General features: G+C 39.8%; 3 protein-coding genes across 6 annotated transcripts; 2 read left to right on the top strand and 1 right to left on the bottom strand.

The window, feature by feature from the left end:
- Positions 1-3,768: 3,768 nt before the first annotated feature.
- Positions 3,769-7,726, top strand: LOC115813054 (MARVEL domain-containing protein 2-like). Its single transcript, XM_030775644.1, has 6 exons — positions 3,769-3,854; positions 4,309-5,472; positions 6,027-6,226; positions 6,342-6,513; positions 6,956-7,006; positions 7,207-7,726. Exons 2-6 carry the CDS (start codon positions 4,387-4,389, stop codon positions 7,315-7,317), a joined length of 1,620 nt encoding a protein of 539 aa, XP_030631504.1. The 5' UTR covers positions 3,769-3,854; positions 4,309-4,386; the 3' UTR covers positions 7,318-7,726.
- Positions 7,727-8,039: 313 nt separating this feature from the next.
- On the top strand, positions 8,040-13,358 carry zgc:154006 (occludin). The gene is made up of 8 exons (XM_030774072.1): positions 8,040-8,156; positions 8,960-9,726; positions 9,819-9,983; positions 11,363-11,502; positions 11,607-11,813; positions 12,005-12,176; positions 12,370-12,411; positions 12,598-13,358. The coding sequence occupies exons 2-8, from the start codon at positions 8,980-8,982 to the stop codon at positions 12,697-12,699; spliced, it is 1,575 nt and encodes a 524-aa protein (XP_030629932.1). The 5' UTR covers positions 8,040-8,156; positions 8,960-8,979; the 3' UTR covers positions 12,700-13,358.
- A 582-nt stretch (positions 13,359-13,940) lies between these two features.
- On the bottom strand, positions 13,941-20,423 carry nr2f6a (nuclear receptor subfamily 2, group F, member 6a). Of its 4 annotated transcripts, none has more exons than XM_030774059.1 (5): positions 20,336-20,423; positions 18,664-19,305; positions 18,028-18,122; positions 16,744-17,310; positions 13,941-16,179 (listed from the first exon to the last, which is right to left on the bottom strand). In XM_030774059.1, exons 2-5 carry the CDS (start codon positions 18,930-18,932, stop codon positions 15,905-15,907), a joined length of 1,206 nt encoding a protein of 401 aa, XP_030629919.1. In that variant the 5' UTR covers positions 18,933-19,305; positions 20,336-20,423; the 3' UTR covers positions 13,941-15,904. The 4 variants fall into 4 exon arrangements, with proteins under 4 accessions (XP_030629919.1, XP_030629922.1, XP_030629921.1 ...); XM_030774062.1 differs by having other exon boundaries at positions 16,744-17,307; XM_030774061.1 differs by lacking the exon at positions 20,336-20,423 and adding an exon at positions 20,066-20,323.
- Positions 20,424-21,367: the final 944 nt, after the last annotated feature.

Below are 21,367 nucleotides of genomic sequence, written 5' to 3'. Positions count from 1 at the left end.
TATTTGTTGACAGACCTGAATTAGTAGAGAGGCCCATGAAATGAAAATGTGTAGGAAAAAAAATGTCAAAGTTGTATTGTTGTTCATTTCACATTTTGATAAAGAGTGGTGTCACAACCAGACTCCTGACGACCCAGACTGTGATCAATACCAGATCTTAAACTGAATCCTGGCCCTGATAAAGACTAAGCTCAAGACCGTGCTTATGTGATCCTGAGGGATCGGATGACTAAGACCACTATATAGGTAACTCCCATATTTCTACAAAATAGGTCATTTTGGAATTAACAGCTATTTGGATCAATCCACTTCCACAACCTTTCTCTATTACAGACTAATTCATTTTAGCTTTCGAAGCTAATTCATTTGAGACATGAAGTAACTGAATTTACAGCAGCCGTTCATATGCCATCAAAACATCAAAATTCTCCTTAGATCAGCTATTGCTGTGCATTCGCATTGCCATGAGCACATTTGTGATCATTTAAATGCTGCCCATAGAGTTATAGAGTTACCTATTATACTGTAATATGGTGACCCAGAGTTTACAATGGAGGATAAATGGGACTCAAGAAACAACTAAATACTTCAACAATGGATACCAAATTATTAGAGAATGTTTAATGGCCTGTGTTGCTCAATATATTTTTATTTTTTGATCAACCATATTTGTGACATTCCTATGAATGAATCTAAAAAGTGGTAAGGAGAGTTTGCATTTTGTATTTTCCCAGGGTGACTGTATATAATGGCATGGGTTCTTGTGCTAGGGTCTCATATCTTGAGATCTTAGAATTTTGTTTACATGGAAATAGTTTGCCCAAGGAGCTCCTGTGTGGAAAAAAAAAAAAACTTGCCCATGTTTCAAGAAAATGAATATAAATAAAAAAAAAATATGAATATATGAATATACAACTATGATTTTGTGAAATTCTGAATGAAAAACAGTTTTCATACCCAAGATTTTTTTTTTTTTTTTTTGGTGGTGTTGGTGGTGGTGGTGGTAGTGTGTGTGTGTGTGTGTGTGTGGGGGGGGGGGGGGGGGGGGCTCTTATATAAACACTTAGTTATTATTTTTGCACTTACTTATTATTTTCACCACTGTTCAGCATCTCGTGTGTCCGTAATTACAGCTGACAAAGTGAGTAATAAATGAATGGATGTATGAATGAACGAATGAGTGAATAAATAAATAAAATAGCAATGCTTTAAGCAGGTAGAATCTGTTACTGCCAGAGGGTTTTTAGAAAGCCGTGCCATGATCGGACTTAATAGTGCTCGCAGCACTGCTTAAGACACAATCCCGAAAAGTCCCTGAACCAAAAAGAGATGCCCGTAGTAAGAGCTGCAGAGAGCATGGGGGAAAAAACATTCACTAAGCTGCACACTGCTGCCAAGGCACTTTCTGTCCTCTCTAATCAAATATATAGCTCTTTTAATGCCCAACCGTTACAGTGCTGAGACCAGAACATATACGCCTGATGAATGATGGCTAAGGAATTCAATTACAACAAAGAGGTTCTTGTGTAGATTAAAACAGACATAGTGTCTGAATAGCATCATTAGACTGTATTTTAAACGGAACACTATCAATGAATCATTCAACTGAAATGTATTACTGCAGTTTTGTGTATGCACTGGAATAAATTGACTTCAATAGATGGATCAGTTTGGCTTACCTATCTGTATTTTGGTTGTATCCTTGTTCTTATTTTGTGTTACCATGTAAAATATATAACCTTATCGTATATTCACAAATAATTCAGATAATGCCACTGCACTGATACATATGGCAAAATTGTGGTCTTGGCAAAGATATTACCTTGTTTGCAAGATTCTGATCAGAGCACTCAGTTCAGTCACCCAGAAACCTGTTATGGCAAGTACAGCTGGCGAAAATCTATAGCCAGTCTACTAAATGATTATAAGTCGGCAGGACGTCAGTTGTGTTTTGATCAGTAATGTTTGTGCTTTCATGATAAAAATGGAATTTTCCATAACAAGAAGGAAAGCATCTTTTGGGGAAAAAGAAAACACTCATGCTTGTACTTCATGAAATCATTTATCAAAGAGATGATTTTTGACACCTTTACTCTGTTGTCCCCATGAAATTGACAAGAAATACAGATAATTTACAGATAACTAAGGCATCCTTAATATTTTTGATCATTTTGAAGCAACAGACCTACATCCTGATGTATAAGATGTTCACAGTTCTTACCCAGGAGAGATATCTTTGAGTGAATCTCAAAGGACTAGCAAAAGTGGAACACATCAATGGATGGTGACAGCATTTGAGAGTTAGACATATGCCCATAAAGGCACACAGAGGAGCAAGCCTCATAAACATTTAATTGAGAGAGAATTAAGATAAACCAAGACCAGTCCATCGGGGGACAGACAGAGCCTTGGGCTTCTTTCCAAGGTGAATCTCAGCACTCATGCGGGCTAAGGATAACATGAACTGAGGCTTATTATAACACCTGTGCACCAGTTAATGGCTAAGTTATTTATTTTTTTCACACCAATGTGGGCCAGCTAATTACACAGGAAGGAAACCACGGGGGAGGGGCTGAAATGAAATGACCCCTCTCCCTGTGCGCTACAAACCTGCAGCCTGGTCATGCTGGCACTTGATACATAAAAGCTTCCAAGGGGACAGCATAGCTCAGGGGGAATGGCCATTTATTAAATTACGTGCACACAGTGCCCAGAAGAGTGCTACTAGAGGCAATAGCATAATGGCCTTCCAATCACTTCCTAATAACATTGCTGAGCACTCTCCTGGTAATACTAATGAAGATCATATTGGATCTCTGTCTTCTGTAAGAAATCAAGACGAAGATCCAAAAAAGCGTGAGTTTGTCAATAATTCATTCTGTAGTTATTACAGAGCTCAGTATGTGTCAGATCATGTTCCTATTGTTTAATCCTTGATTTGCTGTAGTGAAATGAACTGTACATATATATCTTTTTTTAACCTATCTTCCTTTGAGAAAATGTAAATCAAAAGAGGGGCAAAGTGACAAACTTTGTCGTGGACACCACCGCATGAACTCTTGGAGTTGAGACTCTCTTCTCTCACTGTCCCGCATCAGTGGAGAGAGAGGAAACTGACTAGAGAGTGCTTATGTATTTATCCATGCACAGTTCAGAATGGAGAAACCGAGACAATTTTTTTTACACTCGTGTAAGACTACACGGGCGAACATGGCGGCTGGACTGTTCACACAGAGGTGAAAAGGAGACAATAATGAGGTTGAGGGGGAAACATAAGACAAAAATTTATGGTGGATGTCTGCTGCCCTCTAGTGAAAATGCCCTTAAAACATGAATTCCTTGGAAATCTGTTTTAATCCAGTTAAGTTAAACACTAGCATATTCAGAGCTCTTTACATAACTTTTACAAATTCTTGAACCGTAAATGTTACCAAACAAACAACTCCTTTGTGGAATTAAAATGTTGAATGTGATGGATTTCAAGTTGAAAAAGAGATTTTTTAAAGATATTTGATAAAACACAATAGGTACATGAGCTTAAGAACCAAAAACTAAGCAAAGCAGATTCCTCTGGTTTGTGATAAGTAGTCCTGGGAAGTGAGAGCTGAAACCCTGCCAATGAACATAAACACACACTGAAACTACTCCACAGATATGCCAGGCAGTGACTGTCACCAACAGCACCAGAACAAGCGGCCTGAAGGTTTAATGTTTAAACCACGTTTCAGCTTCCTGTTATAACGCCTGTGAGTCACCTGAGAGGGGTTTGTCTGGCCTGTGGACAGTGCACCCATTTTGAGTTCCGGGTCTTTTAAGCTCACAACTAAACAGCAACTATCCAAACTGGCAACCAGGTAAAAAGATTTGAGAATCCATTTTTCCTTGTCAGTCCACTGTTTTTTGATATAATTGTTAGCATGATTACCTCGCTAGTATTTTTAGCTCTTGCTGGGATGGGCTTAAAAGAGCAAAGTCCAAATCAGTTTCTCTCCGAAACGGACAGAAACTCTGAGCACCCAATGATTTGTTTTTATCAGAATACTCCACAAGGGAACAAAAACTGTGTTTATTCAAAACCTAACAGTTTTCTAAATTGTGAAAAAGATAAACAACTAAATAGTTTGCTTGTTTTATATCTAAATATTTATTCAATAGCTCACCATCGTCACAGCAGTCAAATGTTTATCACAGTTATTGACAGGAATTTAATATGGTCGTATCTGTTGTTTTTTTTGTTGTTGTTGTTATTGTTGTTGTTATTATTTATGGTTAAAATCTTAATCATTTTCCTTTTTCTTGTATTTTCAGTGTTTGTGATCACAGTAATCATCAACATGAACATCATTATCATAGACTAGCTTTTGAATTCCTGCATCACAGATCAATATGAAAGGCTGGAACAAGAAAGCATCCAGAGAAGAAGCCTATGATGACGATGGTATATCCTCACGCAGTGGAGATCTGAACACTGACCACAGTCAGAGGCATTCCCTCGAGTCCCAAGGCAACGATGACCCTGGAAATTTAAACGACTGTGTTTATTTATCAAGCAGTACTCCAGCCAAGGCCAATGACAGTGAGGAGGATGAGGAAGAACAACCGCTACGGAAAAAAACTCTCCTTCCAACGTCATGGAGAAGTATGTTCAAAAAATGGCAGAGGAGGAGTGATTCTAATTCTCCACCTCCTTCCTCAGGAATTAAAATTTTGCCAAATGGAACCAGAGTTAGTCCACCTGTGAGTCCGTTATTGAATAGGAGGTACTTGGACTCTCACGACTCACTGAAATCTGATAGGCCCCTTTTTAATACTGGCTCCTATGATGTTCTTGAAGGGTCAGAACTGACTAGTATCCATCCAACTGAGTATTATGCTGAGAAAGTGGAGGTCTATAAGCTTAAATACTCTTACCTGAAATCATGGCCCGGACTACTGAGGCTACTGGCTGGTCTCCAGCTTCTGTTTGGGGGAATGGTGTTTGCATGTGTTTGTGCCTACATTCAGAAGGACAGTGAATGGTCCAACTTGTATAATTACCAGTTTGGCGGATATGACACATCAGGATATTATTACAATGGTCCCATGACACCCTTTGTGTTGGCTGTGATTGGCCTTGCGTGGATTGTGACTGTCATTCTCTTGGTTTTGGGGATGACCATGTATTATAGAACAATTCTTCTGGATTCCCAGTGGTGGCCTGTAACAGAGGCCATTATGAATTTGGTCATGTTCCTGCTTTACATGTCAGCAGGTATTGTCTACATCAATGACCTCAATCGAGGTGGGCTCTGCTACATGACGATAGGCTTCAGTCCCATCATGTCCAGACTGTGCCGTGTCGATGGGGGCCAAATGGCTGGAACAGCCTTCATCTTCATCAATACGGTCATGTACCTTGTGAGCTTTCTCGTGTGTCTGAGGATGTGGAGGCATGAGGCTGCCCGCAGAGCAAGGGAAGTTCTTGAGAGTCAGGTGTGACTTTTTAACTGTCTGCTACCATAGGTTGTTACAGCTGAGATGAGAAGCAGTGACAACTATCAAAATGTTATGAAAGAGCTTGAAATGTCCCTTTTCTAGGAAGGTGTAACTTTTTTACAAAGGACTTCATAAATATTTAGGAATATCTCTCAATAATTAGTCTTCTAGTTCATTATGTGAGAATTGTTTTGTATTTGTGAAAACAACCATTGCTGCTCATAGCCAGCAGGGCAGCGGGCTGGTATTGGCAAGGTTACTACTTATGCCATCTTACTAGCTTACATAAAGTTTAAAATAAATTATTTAATGTGGAGTAAGATCTGTAAGTAGTTGTAGCAAACACAAAAAATAATAATAACATTATTTTACCAGTGTTGCAAAATAACTAATTTCGCCATTTGACATATCTGTACTATTGGCTACAGTCACTTCAACTTTAAATCAACCTATTTTTACTGGGCCTATGGCTTTGGGCTAGTGTGTTTGTTCAGATAATGCAAAACATAATCAGAGAGTTCTGGGTGGGTTTTCTCCCTCTTTGAATCCAGGCTCCTCCACCTCCCCCGGCCATTGGCATGGCTCCCATCAAATCCAAGAAAATAGCCTTTAGAGATGAACAGGATCACCAACCTATCAGGGAGCACAAGCTGACCAGTAAGTCAGAGGCAGCTGAGGGACCAGTGACCCTGACCGGGGCTATTCCTACTGGGCACATACCTAAACCAAGAGTCATTCCAGATTATGTTCTGTAAGTGTCAGCTTGTTATACTTATACCATAGATGATAACATACACCCATAATCTGTCTAAAAGGCCTTCATAACAACATTAACAGTGATGAAAATTCTGGCTGTGTGTCTATAGGAAGTATCCAGAAATCTACTCAGTGGAGGACAGAGAGCAATACAAAGCTGTTTTTAATGATCAGTATCAGGAATACAAGGAACTTCACAAAGACATCAGCGACACACTGAAGAAGTTCTACGAGTTAGAAGTTATGATGAACAAACTCCTCAAAGACGTCAACAACCCAGAGGTGAGGCAGAACATTAGTGCCTTTAGCATATGCAGTATCTGTCTGTTGTGCCATTTCATCATGATTAATGCATTTCTTTTATGTGGCCTAGCATGCAGAGTTTGTTGACTTTCCTGAGGTTTCTGTGTGTGTTGCAATGACTGAATCATGATGAATTATACTACCTGTGTATCATAGCAGGAAAAAGACTTTAAAATGAAGAAAACATTTTGTTCAAAATTATGCACCTAAAACTGTAATATGGCATCATGTAACACAATTCTGATTGTCACCATGATTTAAAGTCAGGATCTAACATCGTTCCAAGGTCAAACTATATAAAGTCAAGGCATAAAATGCAATCTGGACAGCAGAACCTCTGAAAGCTCATTCACAGAAACTCATTCTGACTTCCATGCCTTACCGCTGAACCTGTTTTTATGTATGTTATCTCCATAATTAGGAGAAAAAGAGAATTAATCAAATGCTGAAGCAGTATGAGAAAAAAAAGAACGTAAGTATCTCATAGATTTCCTTGTCTTTTTTTCGTATCCCTCAGGCAAGTTAATAGAGAAAAGTTTTTAATAGAAAAATATTACTGTTGATGTGACTGCAGAATAATGTGGACCACTGAAAGATTATATTACAGTTGGTGCTGTTCTTGGATCCTTCATTGTAAGTGGTCCTGATTCCTTGTCATGTGTGTTTCCACAGGATCCCACGTTTTTAGAGAGAAAGGAACGTTGTGAATACTTGAAGGGTAAACTAAGTCACATCAAAATGAGGATTCGGAATTTTGACCAAAGCAATCAAGCAAAGGGATAAGCGTGAATTCAAGAAAAGCCTTTGTAACCCAAAATTAAAGTACGAGTTGTTTTTCTTTTTATTATATCAAGTTATAAATGGCTGTCAAATATTCTCTAGGGGTTCACCTGATGGGTTTTGTGAACATATTCCGACATAATTCTCTTTTGTATGTTAATTCTATTGCACCAAACTTTGCAAACTGTATAGTACCTGCATAGCCTGTTTTAAGTCTTAATTTGTTCAATGCTGTTGCTTTAATTGTGGCATTATTGTAAGGTTGATGCTGATTCGCATATATTGATGCTATTATTGTGATTCCTGTATCTGAGACAAAATGACTGAACAGCTGCACTGACTGGCTAACTTCGAGCCCTTCTCATAAGCACTCATTCAATATTCAGTCCCCCTGTAACGAAGCGTTGTCCATTTTATGAAGGAAATAAACTACTTTAATCTTATGTTGGTTGTAAAAGTCTCTTTTTTTTGTCTACATCATAACCATTTCATATGTACAGGAGTTCTTTAAAAAGAACGGATGACACCAACAAGCTGTAAAGAATGAATAATCATTAACTGCAGTATTCTCGGTAACATACACTCCTCATCCCTGCGCACACAAGCATGCGGTCACCTGCTAGTCATAGATATCGAGCAGGCTCGAAGCACTTTCAGAAAACAGGGCCCGGCCTTTGGGTCGAAACTTTATACACGTGTCTACATGGGTATAACAAGGTTCTGGCACCTGACTGTCTCAATGGAATAGCTAAAAAAACCGTGATTTATTCTTGGAATTAAGTCATTTTCACGAGCCTACGGAAAAACATTCGAAAACTGATCGTGCGGTTTTTTGGGGATAGGTAAGTTGACGGGTTCTTCCTGTTATACCTTGTAACATAGAGCTTCAGAACATATTCATATTGTGGTAAATGTGGAATAAGGATGAGGGGCTTTCAGTATTAAATATGTAGGCTAAATTAGAAGGCCGTGTTGTAATTGTAATTTAGTGACTCTTTGGAATAATTTAGTGTTATCGTAATATAACTGTGTTCGATCTAATCAGGTTTAGGTAAATGCAAAACTAAATAAATAAAGCAAAAAACCGTTTACCATAAGCTGGGTAGCTCGACATTAACAGTGACAGTTTAGTTTTCATTCCTTCATCGATCAAGAATTGAATCCTTAAAATAACGAATTTTTTATGCTCTCATGTACTAATCATATTAGGTTTAGAGCAATGCAGATGTTTGATACAATGTAACAAATATCTAAATGAGAATTCTGTGACAGGCTTTCTGTTGTACTGTCCTATCTACCAGTGAAAATAGTGGGTATTCAGGGCTGTATAGAATGACTGCATCTACTCAGATGACTGTGTCTGCTGGTTTTCAGTTGCCTTTAATTATTTAGAATAATTGGTTTGAGATGTAGTAGAGTGATGAGAGCTAAACCAAAGCGTCAGACTGAAAGGTTACCTTCTATCTCTCACTGAGCTTTTTCATATTTTAGAATCATTTAATAATATACACTGCTATACATTTACACAGAGCTTCATAGGCTGAAGTACTGGTAAAAAAAAAAAATCCTGCATTGATTGATTTCAGCCTCAGTCCTTCAACATGAAATTGTCTTACACATGCATCATCCTGATTGTCGTGTACAGGTTTCCTTCGTGTTTGAACCATGTATGAGCCAAGACACTATGATAGGCCTCCCACATACAGTGCACATTACACTGCTCCATCAAATGTGTACCCATCCAGAAGTTACTACTCTCAACGGAGTGAATATGGTCCTTCCTCACCTGTTCCTCAAGATTTTTACACGAATGGAACCCCCCAGAACTTCTACAGGTTACTCTCTCCTCCAGGAATAGTGAAATCAATGGAGGGCCTAGTTGTGTTGCTATGTTTCGTGATTTTTGCTTGTGTCGCCTCCACGTTAGTTTGGGACATGCATGGCTTTGATGCCAACATTAGTGGTTATTTATCAGCATCTGGAAGCTTTGGTGCGGGTGTAGGCTCAGGCTATTACGGAGGAAGCTACGGATACCAGACCTCATACATGACCCCGTACTCTGCGAAGTCTGCAATGATCTCAATGGCTGCCATAAACTTCATAATATCCTTAGGTTTCCTTGTGGCCAGTTTCTCCAAGGCCCGGGGACTGCGTGGCCGCAGGTTCTACCTGACTGTGTTGGTGGCAGACATTATCCTAAGCATCCTTCAGGGCATAATTGACATTATATTTGTTATCGGTGTCAATCCCATGGCCCAGAGCTCCCAAAGCATGCTGTATAATCCTATACTAATGATGTGCCAGACTTATCAAGGAACCACCATCAGTGGTGGAGTAGGAACTGGTTTTCCAGGCGCATACCCAATGTTCACCCAGTACCTCTATCACTACTGCTACATGGACCCTGAGGAGGTTAGTGGAACATAATTCCGTGTCCTGTCAGTTGAAATAAAATTTTTTCATTGATATGAATATTTGCTTCAAATATTCTTTCTTGATTTCAGGCTGTGGCACTGGTGTGTGGCATCTTTGTGGTGATCGCTCTTGCTGTTGCTGCTTATTTTTCTTACAAGACTCGGAGTAAGATATGGCGTCATGGCAAACATAATATTTACTGGGAGGAACCTCCACTACTCAATAGTTCTCGAAGTCAAGATTTGCAGGACTGGGTATGTAAACATAAGCCATTTTCTATCTTTCGTCTGTATTGAAATTGAACTGAAATGCATGTCGGGAGGTGATGTGTTATTCGGTCAGTTATTAATGCTGTCTCGGTGACACACCTAGTTTCAGTCTGTATAATCATTGATCAGGGAAGTTGAAAGTGTTTTCAGTCACTGGTTGGCTGTAAATATAATGGCAGCATAACTTATTGTCTGGCTGAAAATATATCACTCCAACTTTACTGTAACACCAGTTGTGTCACAATCATTTTAGGGCCAGTTGTGAAAGTTTCTATTGTGTTCCTTTGCAACATATGACACTCTGCCACCTCTCGTGATAACACATTACCTTATTGTAAAGCATGCTTTGTATTTAAAAGACATTTTAAGGTTTTTTTTTTCCACTGGAGTATGCCAGTGAGCTATCAACAAATTACAATCTTTCAAAATACTGGTTAGTTTCTTTGAAAAACTGATCCAGTTCTCTCAGACACAATTTACCTCAAACTCAGTTATCATAGAAATTTTTGGAAGGCATACACAGCTAAAAATAGATGTTCCTGGAAATCAATCCTAAATGTTGTAATCTGTTGTCAGAATGCTGTTTGATGGTGAAAAAAGAAGAGAAAGGCCCCTGTTTGGATTGAATTTGTCTTGCTGATTGCCCTACGTGGTGCTTTTATAGTTGTTTATATATAAAGGAGCTCCCTGAGAACTGAGCCTCGTGTGAATTGATTTCAGGCTCTGTTTTTATGAATACTGACCAGAATTAAAATAGTCCAGAACTACTGTGGAATTTTTGAACACAGGATGTAGCGAATATATAACTCCCGATGCCAGTAACATCCACTAGAAGGCAGCTGCCAAATAGTTGGTGTACGTGCTCCAAAGACGTCGTCCTTTTGTCATCTCACACACTGAACACTCAGGTTCAGGAAAAGGGGATTTCAATTGGAAGTTTCCGAATGCTATTCACTATTAAAAACATTTCCTGTACTTTGCTTAGGCAGGCAAAAGAAAGGTCAAGAGGAAATTCACTTATCTTTGATGACAGGTGCTGGAACAGTGGCTAACGTCAAGCTTCTCTTTTTTCCCCACTGAGGGATACACCATGACTCCAGTTGAAATAATTCATTATGTACCGATCACTCAAGAATGTGTTGGTACAGAGGACATTTCCAAACTGCTGACTTTGATTGTCTTTGCTCCAGGATGCTCTCACAGATAAAGAGTTCAGATGAGGCCTAAAAGTTATCTGGGCTGTTGAAGAATGCAGAAGTGTTTTGCTGTCTATTTCACTGTCTCACTCCAAAACAATGTGCTTTAAGGTGTCTTTACTGGACTCTCAATTAACACCCAGCATTGCTGCTCTTGGTTTGTTTCAGACGAGCAATTTAAGAAGCACTCATATGACCTCAACTCTGGTTCTGTCAGAAAAAGCTGCTCCGGATTTAAGAGGGGAGAACAGTGTCCTCTCTTACCCTGTTGGAACTGTGAGCGTTGTCAGTCGGGGAACTTACAACGAGTGAGTTACAAAGAGCTAAGACCGTCAAATGATGTTCTGGCATTTTCCAAATGAATGTTTTCAGTTCATAGAGCAGTCTTTCTCTCACTTCTCTTTACTTGAAGATATCGTGAAAATGTGAAGAGAGGTCCTCCTGAGCCTCTGTACCGGGACAACTCGGACAGCTCCAGCATTGTGGAGGAGATTGAAGTCCAGAGTGCATCGCTAGAGCAAGAGAAGAACAGGGGCCAGGTTGAGGAATCCCAATATGAGACAGGGTATACCACTGGTGCTGAGACTAGTGCTGAACTGGATATTGACAAACTGGAAGAGTACGTACCATAAGTAAATTATCCTCCCATGTAGAATGTGGTTAAACTCAAGATTATGACACGCTCAGCTCTCTGAACTGGACTCTGAGATTATTATGTCAATCTATTACATAACAATCTGTCTGTATATTTTTGGGGTGTATATTAAAGGTTCACACATTTTTTTTTTTCCAAAAAAAATGTTTTATCAGCCTATACCCAGAAATTACTTCAGATGCACAGCGTCACGAGTATAAGAGAGATTTTGACCTCAGTCTCTCCGAGTATAAGCAACTGTGTGCGGAAATGGACGACATCAATGACCAAATGAACAAACTTAGCCGAGAGCTTGACACACTAGAGGAGGGATCCATGAAGTTTCAGGTGAGAACAGGAAAGAAATACGGGCGAGAAAGAAAAAGGAAATAATGTTAAACATTATCGTTTGTTTGAATTGCCTGGAAATGAGGCTTTAGTGGTTGCACTTGATTTCATGATCATATTAGGAACTTTGTTCATTTTGGTTCACGTGATTCGCATGACCATAATGTTCACTGTTTTGTCCCGTTTATTTCAGGCTGTTGCTGATGAATACAATCGACTGAAGGATATCAAACAGGTATATTGATTTTTGAGTCAGAATTACTGCAACTCTTGGATTTCCAATCATAGCTTAACAGTTACATAGTATACAATGTGTGCAATGTATAACTGAACTTTACTTGTCTTCAAATTACCCCCCCCCCCCTTTTTTTTAAATTGTTGTGGGTGTGTCTTACAGTGGTTTTCTCTTTTTCCTCTTTAGACCCCTGACTACAAGACCAAAAAGTTGCAGTGCAAAGAGATACGACAAAAACTTTTTCACATCAAGAGATTAGTTAAGAGCTATGACAGAGGTTACTCGTAGACAAAGAGCTCTTTGCGCTTTCTGCAGGACTGCCTCTGAAGTCATGCCCTCAGTGTGGTTAGTATGTGACAAACTGCCAACTTTTCAGGAAACAAAATGTTATCGCCTTTACATGTTTGATATCTTATATCAGTTTTGAATTCTCAGACTTAAAATGTATTTGAAGCTTTGTATTTAGCATCGAGGAAGCTAGCTCTAGTGTGGACAGACAGAGCTAGTTGCATTTGGTTAATAGACATCAAAACTTATTCTCTATCAGTTGAAATTTAAAACTTTCAGAAATAATGTTTTTAGGTCTTTTTCTCCCATTAGTGATTACTGTAGGTTTACATGACATATTAGTCAGCTTGCATGTGTGTGTGCTATCACAGTTCAACCATGTCAGTACCTGAAGTAAAATGGCATTATCCTCCTAAGTTTGAACTTTTTCTGGTTATTCTAATGTAACAGAGGCGATAGTCAGTTTCAGATGTTTTCAGAAGCACCTTCCAGTGCTATATGAGTGGGCCTTTTGAATATTGATACTGTGTTTAAACCCAACGCTTAATCAAACTGTATTACATACCACGACTACCATACCAAACAAATCAAAAGGGCGGTAAAACAACATCAACAAAAAAAATTCAAATTCTGTTGTACCAAAACTGCTCTTCTCATTTGAAGCTTTTGAGGAAGGCATTTTTGCAATGCAAAAATAAAATATTTTAAAATTTGATTCAAGATAACTAAACTATTTTGTCTGTTTTGTTTTTACTCTGAATTACCATGTCCAGAGGTAATTCTTCTTGACTGTGGTAGAATGTGATAGTCTTCCGTGCTAAACAGTAGTGTGACAGTAAATATCCATTCAGTAAGAAACTGAAAGAAAAGCACTTTATTTTAGAACACTTACTAGCTCATCTTATCCTGTTAGCACACTACTTTGCTCCAGTTATGCCATGTTCCGCCAACACAAAGCGCAACTTCCTCAAATAATTTTTTTCTGATCCTTCCTCACCTTAGGGTATAGTACATATATTTGTGGGCAAACTAGAGAGACATTCTCTCTCTTACCGGTGAGAAACGTCAACATCTTGTACGGAACAGTAGGATATTTCAAAGCTGATGCAGTGTTTCTCTTCCCTTGACAAGCACAGCAATGTAGCAGTGTTCTGTTTTTGAGTGGTGCTGTGACCCTCTTTGGTTTCATACAGAACGTCAGTGCAACAAAAAGAAAATAATTCGACAGAAATGCTGAAAAGCACACTTGTGTTTAATTATGCTGTCATACACAAGAATTTAGAAAGACAAAGATATTAAAATGAAAACTGTACATGTTTAAGTAGAATTCAGATATGATTCTGTGTGAGAGTTAGACCATCCAACATCTCTGACAGTCTAGACATGAGGTAATTTTAAGTCATTCATAAGATGTATGGTAAGGCTAGGCAGAAACAAAAATACACTGCACAAAAACAAGCCTTAGGGTATCACAAGCCCTCTTGTGTAGAACACCAAGTCCAGGACAGTTTAATCTCACATAGATGACAACGGTAGTGTAGGAGTTTTGCTGCTATTCTCCATGAGCATTAGCTCTCTTTCCCTGTCATTCTCTCTCTCTCTCTCACACACACACACGCACAAACATACGGACACACAGACACACAAACCAAGGCAAACCCAGATAAATTCATTTTAGTGTAAAGCAAACAGCTGGGCTGAGTTGGTATGATACAGCTGAGGATGACTGAGTTAGTTCATTTGTGTCTCAAAGGACAAAGGAGGTATTTTGGTCATCAGCAAAGTAATGAGCAACCAACATTAACAAAAGTTAACTAGTTAGAAAATTTTTTATAACACACTGAGCAGGCGGAAACCATACTTAAAACTATATAACACAAGTCACACTAGTGCATGCTCTCTTTTTATGTGTAGCCAGACATTTCAGTGTCAAAACAGTTGTTCAGAATCTAAGTAGCACTTTTTTCCCCTTCAAAACAGATGTCCATGTATATAATATCAAATTAAACACATAAGACTACATCTAATTCCTTGCATCACCATTTTACAGTACCTGTAATGTACCATGTGTTTGATATTGGAGAGAAAATGCTGAATGTGGTAGAAGGTGATTTTATGGCAGATGATACTGATCACATATACAGTATGTGATTTTTAGATACAGATTTTGGTGTACAAATATATTTAGACAATACGCAAACATTTTGAGCACGTGTTCTCAAAATGATAATATAAAAAGTACTTTTTCCAGTTTTTCATATTCATGGGAGTTGTTGTCTTTCTATACCTGAAAAATATTGTTATGGAGAGCAAATATTTCAGCATGTCAAGAACTTAAGGAACAAGTACCAAAACAAATGTATATTACTGTGGCACAAAGATCAACATCTGAAATGTGAAACCCAACCATGTCCTCATACATATGAGCAGCAGGAAATAGTTCATCAGAGAAAAACAATGTGTGCCTTAGTTCCATTTGGCAGATCAATGGCAGGAATAAGGACAAAGTTCCGATCTTTATTCAGTATTCGGCATAACTAATTATTAAAGGGCAGATGTTTAAAAGATTTAATTTTGTGAAGGCCAATTAAAATACTGAAGGTAGTATGATTCTACTGCACTGATTTTCCCACATTATTCTAATATAACTAAGGTGACAAAATCGATTACAGATAAATAACTAGAGCTTTGAAAAGCACCTTCTGCCATTACATGACTGCGCTTTTTTAGTATTCATATTTCCTTTAAACAAAATGGTTAACTACACTTTATGACATATCTTGGATATAATTCCAAATGCGTCAACTACGGCAGAAAGAAAAAAAGAAAGAAAGAAAAGGGAAAAAAAATAATAAACAGTACCTAGCCTCTTCCCATTACCTTTGGCTAAAACAGTTTTCAAATAATTAATGTTACTCTTCCTTGCATTATACTGCACGCTTTAGTGGGAGGGCAGATATTTGGTTCATAACATTTCTCTTTCCTTGTGTGCATCAAACCATCTGATGGAAATTCGCAGAATAATCCAAGAAACACACACATTCTTCTGCAGCTGTTGAGTCACCATAGCCAATATCAGACCTGAAAACATTACTGCAGACGATGAATTCAAGATCCAGACATCTCCAGTGTCTAGCCAAACACAAGACTGGTGCCTGGCCAGCACTGTGATCACCTCATATGATGGAGAAGCAGCACCCTTATATTACTGTCCAGGGGCGTAGGGCCAGCTGATGGAGTTGCCGGAGAGCTGCATGTCACGGATGAGTGTTTCAATGGGCGTCTTCCCAATGAGCCGCATAAAGAAGAGCTGAGAGATGAGGGAAGCAGGGACCGCCCTGAGAGCGGGCAGTCGGAGCAGCAGCCGGCCGAAGCGCTGAGGCTGCCCGGGGTACTGCATGCGCTCATACTCAGTCAGTGCCACCTGGGCCTTCTCCTGCAGGCTCTCCACATGTGCCGGGTCTGTCAGACCGCATGCATCTGAAGACAAAAACAGAACACGTCAGCTGTCACACTCCCTTAAATATACAGTGAATTCAAACAGGAGTGTTCCTAAATCCCAATCTTAAGAAAAAGAATGGCTTACTACTTACAACTGTACTATGATGGCAGTAATATAAAAAAAAAATATTCTGACAAGATCCAAGATCTTCATTTTATGCACTGACACCACTTGAATGGTCGAGAAAAAGAAATCCACTGCAGGTGTTCTACAAATACATCATTAATGCCACTATACACTTCAGAACTATCCAGCCTCAGTTTCAGAATTGTATTTTCCTGGACACTCGTGCTATGTGCTTAAAAAAACAGTAGTGTGCTATACGTAGTTCAGTCTTGTTTTATCAGTCCAGCAGAGGGAGCAGTAGTACAGTCAAGTGTGACATTTCTAGAAAATGCTTTGACAATAGGTTATACCTTTCTGCTGGCAGTATGGATCTATATGACTATGCTGGGGAAAATCAATTCTGCAACATAGAGAGTGTTAGACAGAAAGAATTAAATGCAGAATTAGAAGCCTTTCCAGCGGAATGGGTTTCTCACCAGGTGAAAAGAGGGCAATGGCTTTGAGGCAACTGTATTCAGCAGAATCCACCTGTAGGCGGGTCAGCTTGTCCACTTGGTCCTGGAAGACCCGCACTTGGTCCATGAAGGAGACTACACGGTCTGCAGACATGGGGGAAGAGTGGAAGCCGGCAGCAGCCAGGAGCGGAGCAGTGTGGAGAGGCAAAGCAGACTGGGCAGCGTTCAGGATGAAAAGTTCACTCCAGCTGAGTCGCAGAAGGGCCACCTGCTCAGACACAGGCAGCTCTGGGAAATAGGGGATGCTGCGGGTCCATTCAATGATGCTGAAGAGGAGTCTGGCTGCCAGCTCACATATGTTATCAATGCCCATGGCAGTTCCACTGCCTCCCTGCATCTGCTGGCTGTACTGGTGGCTATAACGGCTGTTGGGATAGGGTTCGGCCCGCAAAAGCTGTGAGATGAGCTCCGATACGGGCTGCCCATTGTAGAACTCACCCACCCCTCCTGCTGTGTTGCCACCACCCACCGGAGTGGATGTGGGACTGATACTAGCATGAGATGGAGGGATTCGTCCACGCTGAACTGCTGGAGTTGGCAAAGGAAATGGAAATATGTGGTTGTAAGTGCAGAGCAGATGGGGAGGCGTTTTGTTTTAGTTACTGTACTTGTTTTGTGTTTGTTATTCTATGAACAGAAAAACATAAGTTGATGAAGAGGGCTGCTCTCAAAACGAAAGATTTGCCAGAATTTCAGCAGCGTGAACAAACAGCGGAGAAATATCTAATTCCAGATTGTTCCATGTGGCATAAATGTCTAGACAATTTCAACACAAACAAATAAAGATTCTGTGTTCTGGCCAGCGCAATGAGAGTCAGGCTGTCTCCAGAAGAGACAACATGAAACACACTTATTACAAACAGCTCCTCAATAAAGCATTACTGGTAGTTGCCTGAACACTGGGGCTCAGACATACATTCGATCTTATCAGACCTCATATGACCATCCTTTTCATGGGCACGAGTACAGCTACTTATGGAGGAGCATGATGAAACCACAGTTCTCTGTTACACACTCAGACTTGTAGTAGGTTTGTTTACTGATATAGTACTATATGTCTATTCTGTTTACTTAAGAAATCTTAATTCAAGGGACACAGACTTAACTGAGATGAGCATATTCAAGGAATCCTCAGATTCACGAGAAGTTAGTGCTAATTGGATCAGTTCACGGAAATGGAAACCGTACCATAATATCTAAGACTCATATTAATGGCATAGTTTATGGGCTAGGATAAATGATTACCTTCTTTACGCATTCCCACTCTAAAGCACTTCTTTAAACGGCAGTATTGGCACTGGTTACGGTGATGTTGGTCAATCTGGCAGTCACGGTTTGACCTGAAAAATCAGAAACAGTCCACAAACAATCTCCAACTATGACCAAACCTCCTCCATCCCATCTAAACTGTGATTAAGAGGCTCTATCTATCCTGTAAGAATGTAGGTTCACTGAATATAATTCCCTGACAAAAGAAAACTTATGTTGTGCATTACATTTTCACACTATAAATACGTGACACACTATCACCGTGAATCCTACTTACCCTTTTCAGACAAATCATAAAGGCACTGGTTTGTTGTTAAGTGGATGAATTTACTAAAGCTCTGTGAACTCAGGAAACCCCCTACATATTCATGTTCTAAGGCACTAAAAAGATCTAGGCATTCATATGATCATATTGGAGAATGGTCTCTGATTGGCTGAAGAGCACAGTCCTGTTTTCCAAGTAAAAAATCAGCATCTAATTAAGAGGTGAAAGCAAAGAAGCAGACGGAATCTCACTGTCCAGGACTGGATTTGTGTACCTCTGATCTAGAGTCAACTATGCAGTTAGCACGGTGCACGCTGAGGTCTTTCTCAGGTGATTTGAGTCATTACCTGCAGGTGTAATTCAGGTTGCGACGGATACTTCTCTTGAAGAAGCTCTTGCAGCCTTCACAGGTGAACACACCATAATGTTTTCCACTTGATTTGTCTCCACACACTACGCAGTCCACCACACAGCCTTTGTCATCATCTCCAGCCTCCATGTCACTGCCTCCTGCTTGGGGTGAGCCATCCTCCTCTTCGCCCCTCAGGTAACTCTTGTCCCCTAATCCATTTGTATCCCCATTGGGGTCTCCCCAGCCCCCTCTCACCATGGCCATTGCTTAGTTATGAATCCAACCGAAGAAAGAATGTGGTACCAATCCTTCTGCTATTGGCACACACGGATGGCCTGCTGTTGACAGTCCTTTGGCTTCAGAGAGTTCTAAATTGACATGTTGTGTAAGAATTAAGACTCCTAAACTGTTCACAGTCTCATCTGAGACATCAATGCTCTTCAAATTCAGCGTTCTTGGGAAGTGAAGTCAGTTGCTTTGCTTTTGTTTTGTCTATGGTTAGATGAAATATGTGTGTTTCTTGCTCCTCTTCCTATCATAATCACTCCTTTACTTTTTTCTGTTGTTATTTTCCAGAGAGGACTGCCTTTTCACATACTCCTTATTTCAAAGGTTCGTTCACAATTCGACTGAAGACCTTTGACAGAGAACAAGTTAATATAAACACAGTGAAATACAAACACCTCTCCCCCTTGACATGCTTGGACAGTTTTCACCCAAACGAGTTCTTCCAGATTCTGTAAGACCTTAATACTCATAGGATAACTTTCTGTAAGACAAATAACGTTTGAACATCAAACAAACATGGGTGCTCTATAATATGTCATACGTAACTGAAAATGTGCACCCACATACGAATAACATTTTACATATAAATGCATACGAATGAACACTTTTACATAAGTTCTCAGGTTGGTTGTTATTCTTACTGTAACGTAACTAACGTTAACTTAGCATTAGCTGTAAGTACTCGTTCGATACAGCTGAAAAACAAAACCTATCAAACGTACGCAAACATGTACCTATCATAGGAATGTCTTTCTCAATAACATCAATGTTAGCTACAAACTGGCTGACAAATGGTGTAACACAATCACCCCAAAACAACCTTAAAACTGGTGTCAGTAGTGCTTTAGCAATAGCACGAAACTTTCCATACCAAGACAGTACTGTAGTTAGTCGTGGTCAGTTTTTTCCTAAATATTTTCAGTTACAAGCTGCCTTTTCCTTGAAAATGTTATTAGCTCGAGAAAATTTGTTCTTCCCTTGTTGTGAAATAAGGCCAGGCTGTGGTATTCTGTCTTGGCAGGCCTCTTGGCAGTGGAACAAAATCGAACAATACGTCAAAAGTATCAACAACCTACATTTGGATTTTCAGAAGTTTATTTTTTACACACCCTCGGTGGCTACGTCGTTCAATTCTTTTGTCAAGGTTCGCCTGGCTCGAGCTAACGACATGCGGCCTAACCTCAGCTCCACTCCCGTAAAGCAAGCAGGGGGAGGGGTGGAGCTCCACTCCATAGACTTCAGACACCAGAAACTGATTTAGCCTAGCTCATATTTAAAAGGTAGTATTTCTTAAAACTTTGAATGCTATTCACAGCTGCCCTCAACTCTAAACACATGTTCATTATCCAAGTTCATTAATAGTTATTTTCTCTGCCTACCTGCATTTGGGAGGAATGTGAAAATAAGGCGCCATAAAAGAAGAGCAAGAAACCGCGTTAGCGACTGTCCATAGTGGAGCGCGCGTCGCATGCCTGCGAGGGAGGGGGAGATATGAGTGTGTGTGGGTGCTGGGGTTGCCATGGTACTCCAAGCCTTATAAGGACATAGAAGTCAAAGAGCAGGGAAGGTTGCTGAGTTTAGTGTGGTTAAAAGAATGTAGTGTTTCTCTGCCTTTGAGAACCCTGACCCCGGGCTTGCCTTAAAGCATGCTGCAGGTTAACCCTATTAATGCCAAACTCCTTGAGTGATATTGACGAGTTATTAACAGCCACCCTCACGTGTGTATTGTTTTGCACCGTGTGTACGTTGGAAGAGTGGCAGCTCATAATACTCTTACGTGTGCATATTGTTCGTTACATTACATGACTGCCGACTGCACTTTCTATCCGGGTGTGAGAGGACGCAGTATTTTTGAAAAGATTTAATTTTATGTCAGGTCCGTGTGTTGGCGCTGTTTGCACTGTCTACTCACTGCATCAAGCCGTATCTGTATACAAGACAACTAACTCGTTATTGTTAACATTTAAACATACAAGTTGTTGAGAGCTCACATAGTTCTGTAGGGGTTGGCTTTGGGTGAATATGGTCTATTTTGCTACACATCTTCAAAGCCTTTATGAAAACAAAATATCACAAAGATATTGAGCACCATTCATGTCTGCAGAAAATGGGTCATGAACATTTCAAACATTAAACATTATATCCAAAGTTTCTCTCAGATCCAGCTTTGTTAGAATTGCTCCTTGTGTTTGTCTTTTCTGGGATGGGGTGTGATCAGAAGTGTTGGTGAGACATCCAGTCTGTCCCCTTAGACCTGTACTGTTGATTGAGTAAAGCATTTCGAATAATGCCGTCTGTGTAAACATCGATTGAGGGATGAGGTATTGAGAGCTGCAGTCAAGACACTGTTTTTGGGAAAATCCTCTTGTAAGAAGAGCTTTATTTAGAAGCAAAGCACTTTATTTGTCTTG

The sequence above is a fragment of the Chanos chanos genome, chromosome 5 (assembly GCF_902362185.1).
Source record: "Chanos chanos chromosome 5, fChaCha1.1, whole genome shotgun sequence".
Taxonomy (NCBI): domain Eukaryota; kingdom Metazoa; phylum Chordata; class Actinopteri; order Gonorynchiformes; family Chanidae; genus Chanos; species Chanos chanos.
This window is presented reverse-complemented; position numbering and strand designations above follow the sequence as displayed.

Excerpts from the sequence above, each read along its gene's own strand:
- LOC115813054 (XM_030775644.1), top strand. The coding sequence starts at position 4,387 with ATGAAAGGCTGGAACAAGAAAGCATCCAGAGAAGAAGCCTATGATGAC. Across the intron at positions 6,227-6,341 it reads GTCATTCCAGATTATGTTCT|GAAGTATCCAGAAATCTACT; the intron begins GTAAGTGTCAGC and ends GTGTGTCTATAG. Across the intron at positions 7,007-7,206 it reads AGTATGAGAAAAAAAAGAAC|GATCCCACGTTTTTAGAGAG; the intron begins GTAAGTATCTCA and ends GTGTTTCCACAG.
- nr2f6a (XM_030774059.1), bottom strand. The coding sequence starts at position 18,932 with ATGGCCATGGTGAGAGGGGGCTGGGGAGACCCCAATGGGGATACAAAT. Across the intron at positions 18,123-18,663 it reads AACCTGAATTACACCTGCAG|GTCAAACCGTGACTGCCAGA; the intron begins GTAATGACTCAA and ends CTGATTTTTCAG. Across the intron at positions 16,180-16,743 it reads CATTGCCCTCTTTTCACCTG|ATGCATGCGGTCTGACAGAC; the intron begins GTGAGAAACCCA and ends TTTTGTCTTCAG.
- zgc:154006 (XM_030774072.1), top strand. The coding sequence starts at position 8,980 with ATGTATGAGCCAAGACACTATGATAGGCCTCCCACATACAGTGCACAT. Across the intron at positions 11,503-11,606 it reads AGTCGGGGAACTTACAACGA|ATATCGTGAAAATGTGAAGA; the intron begins GTGAGTTACAAA and ends CTTTACTTGAAG. Across the intron at positions 12,412-12,597 it reads GACTGAAGGATATCAAACAG|ACCCCTGACTACAAGACCAA; the intron begins GTATATTGATTT and ends TTTCCTCTTTAG.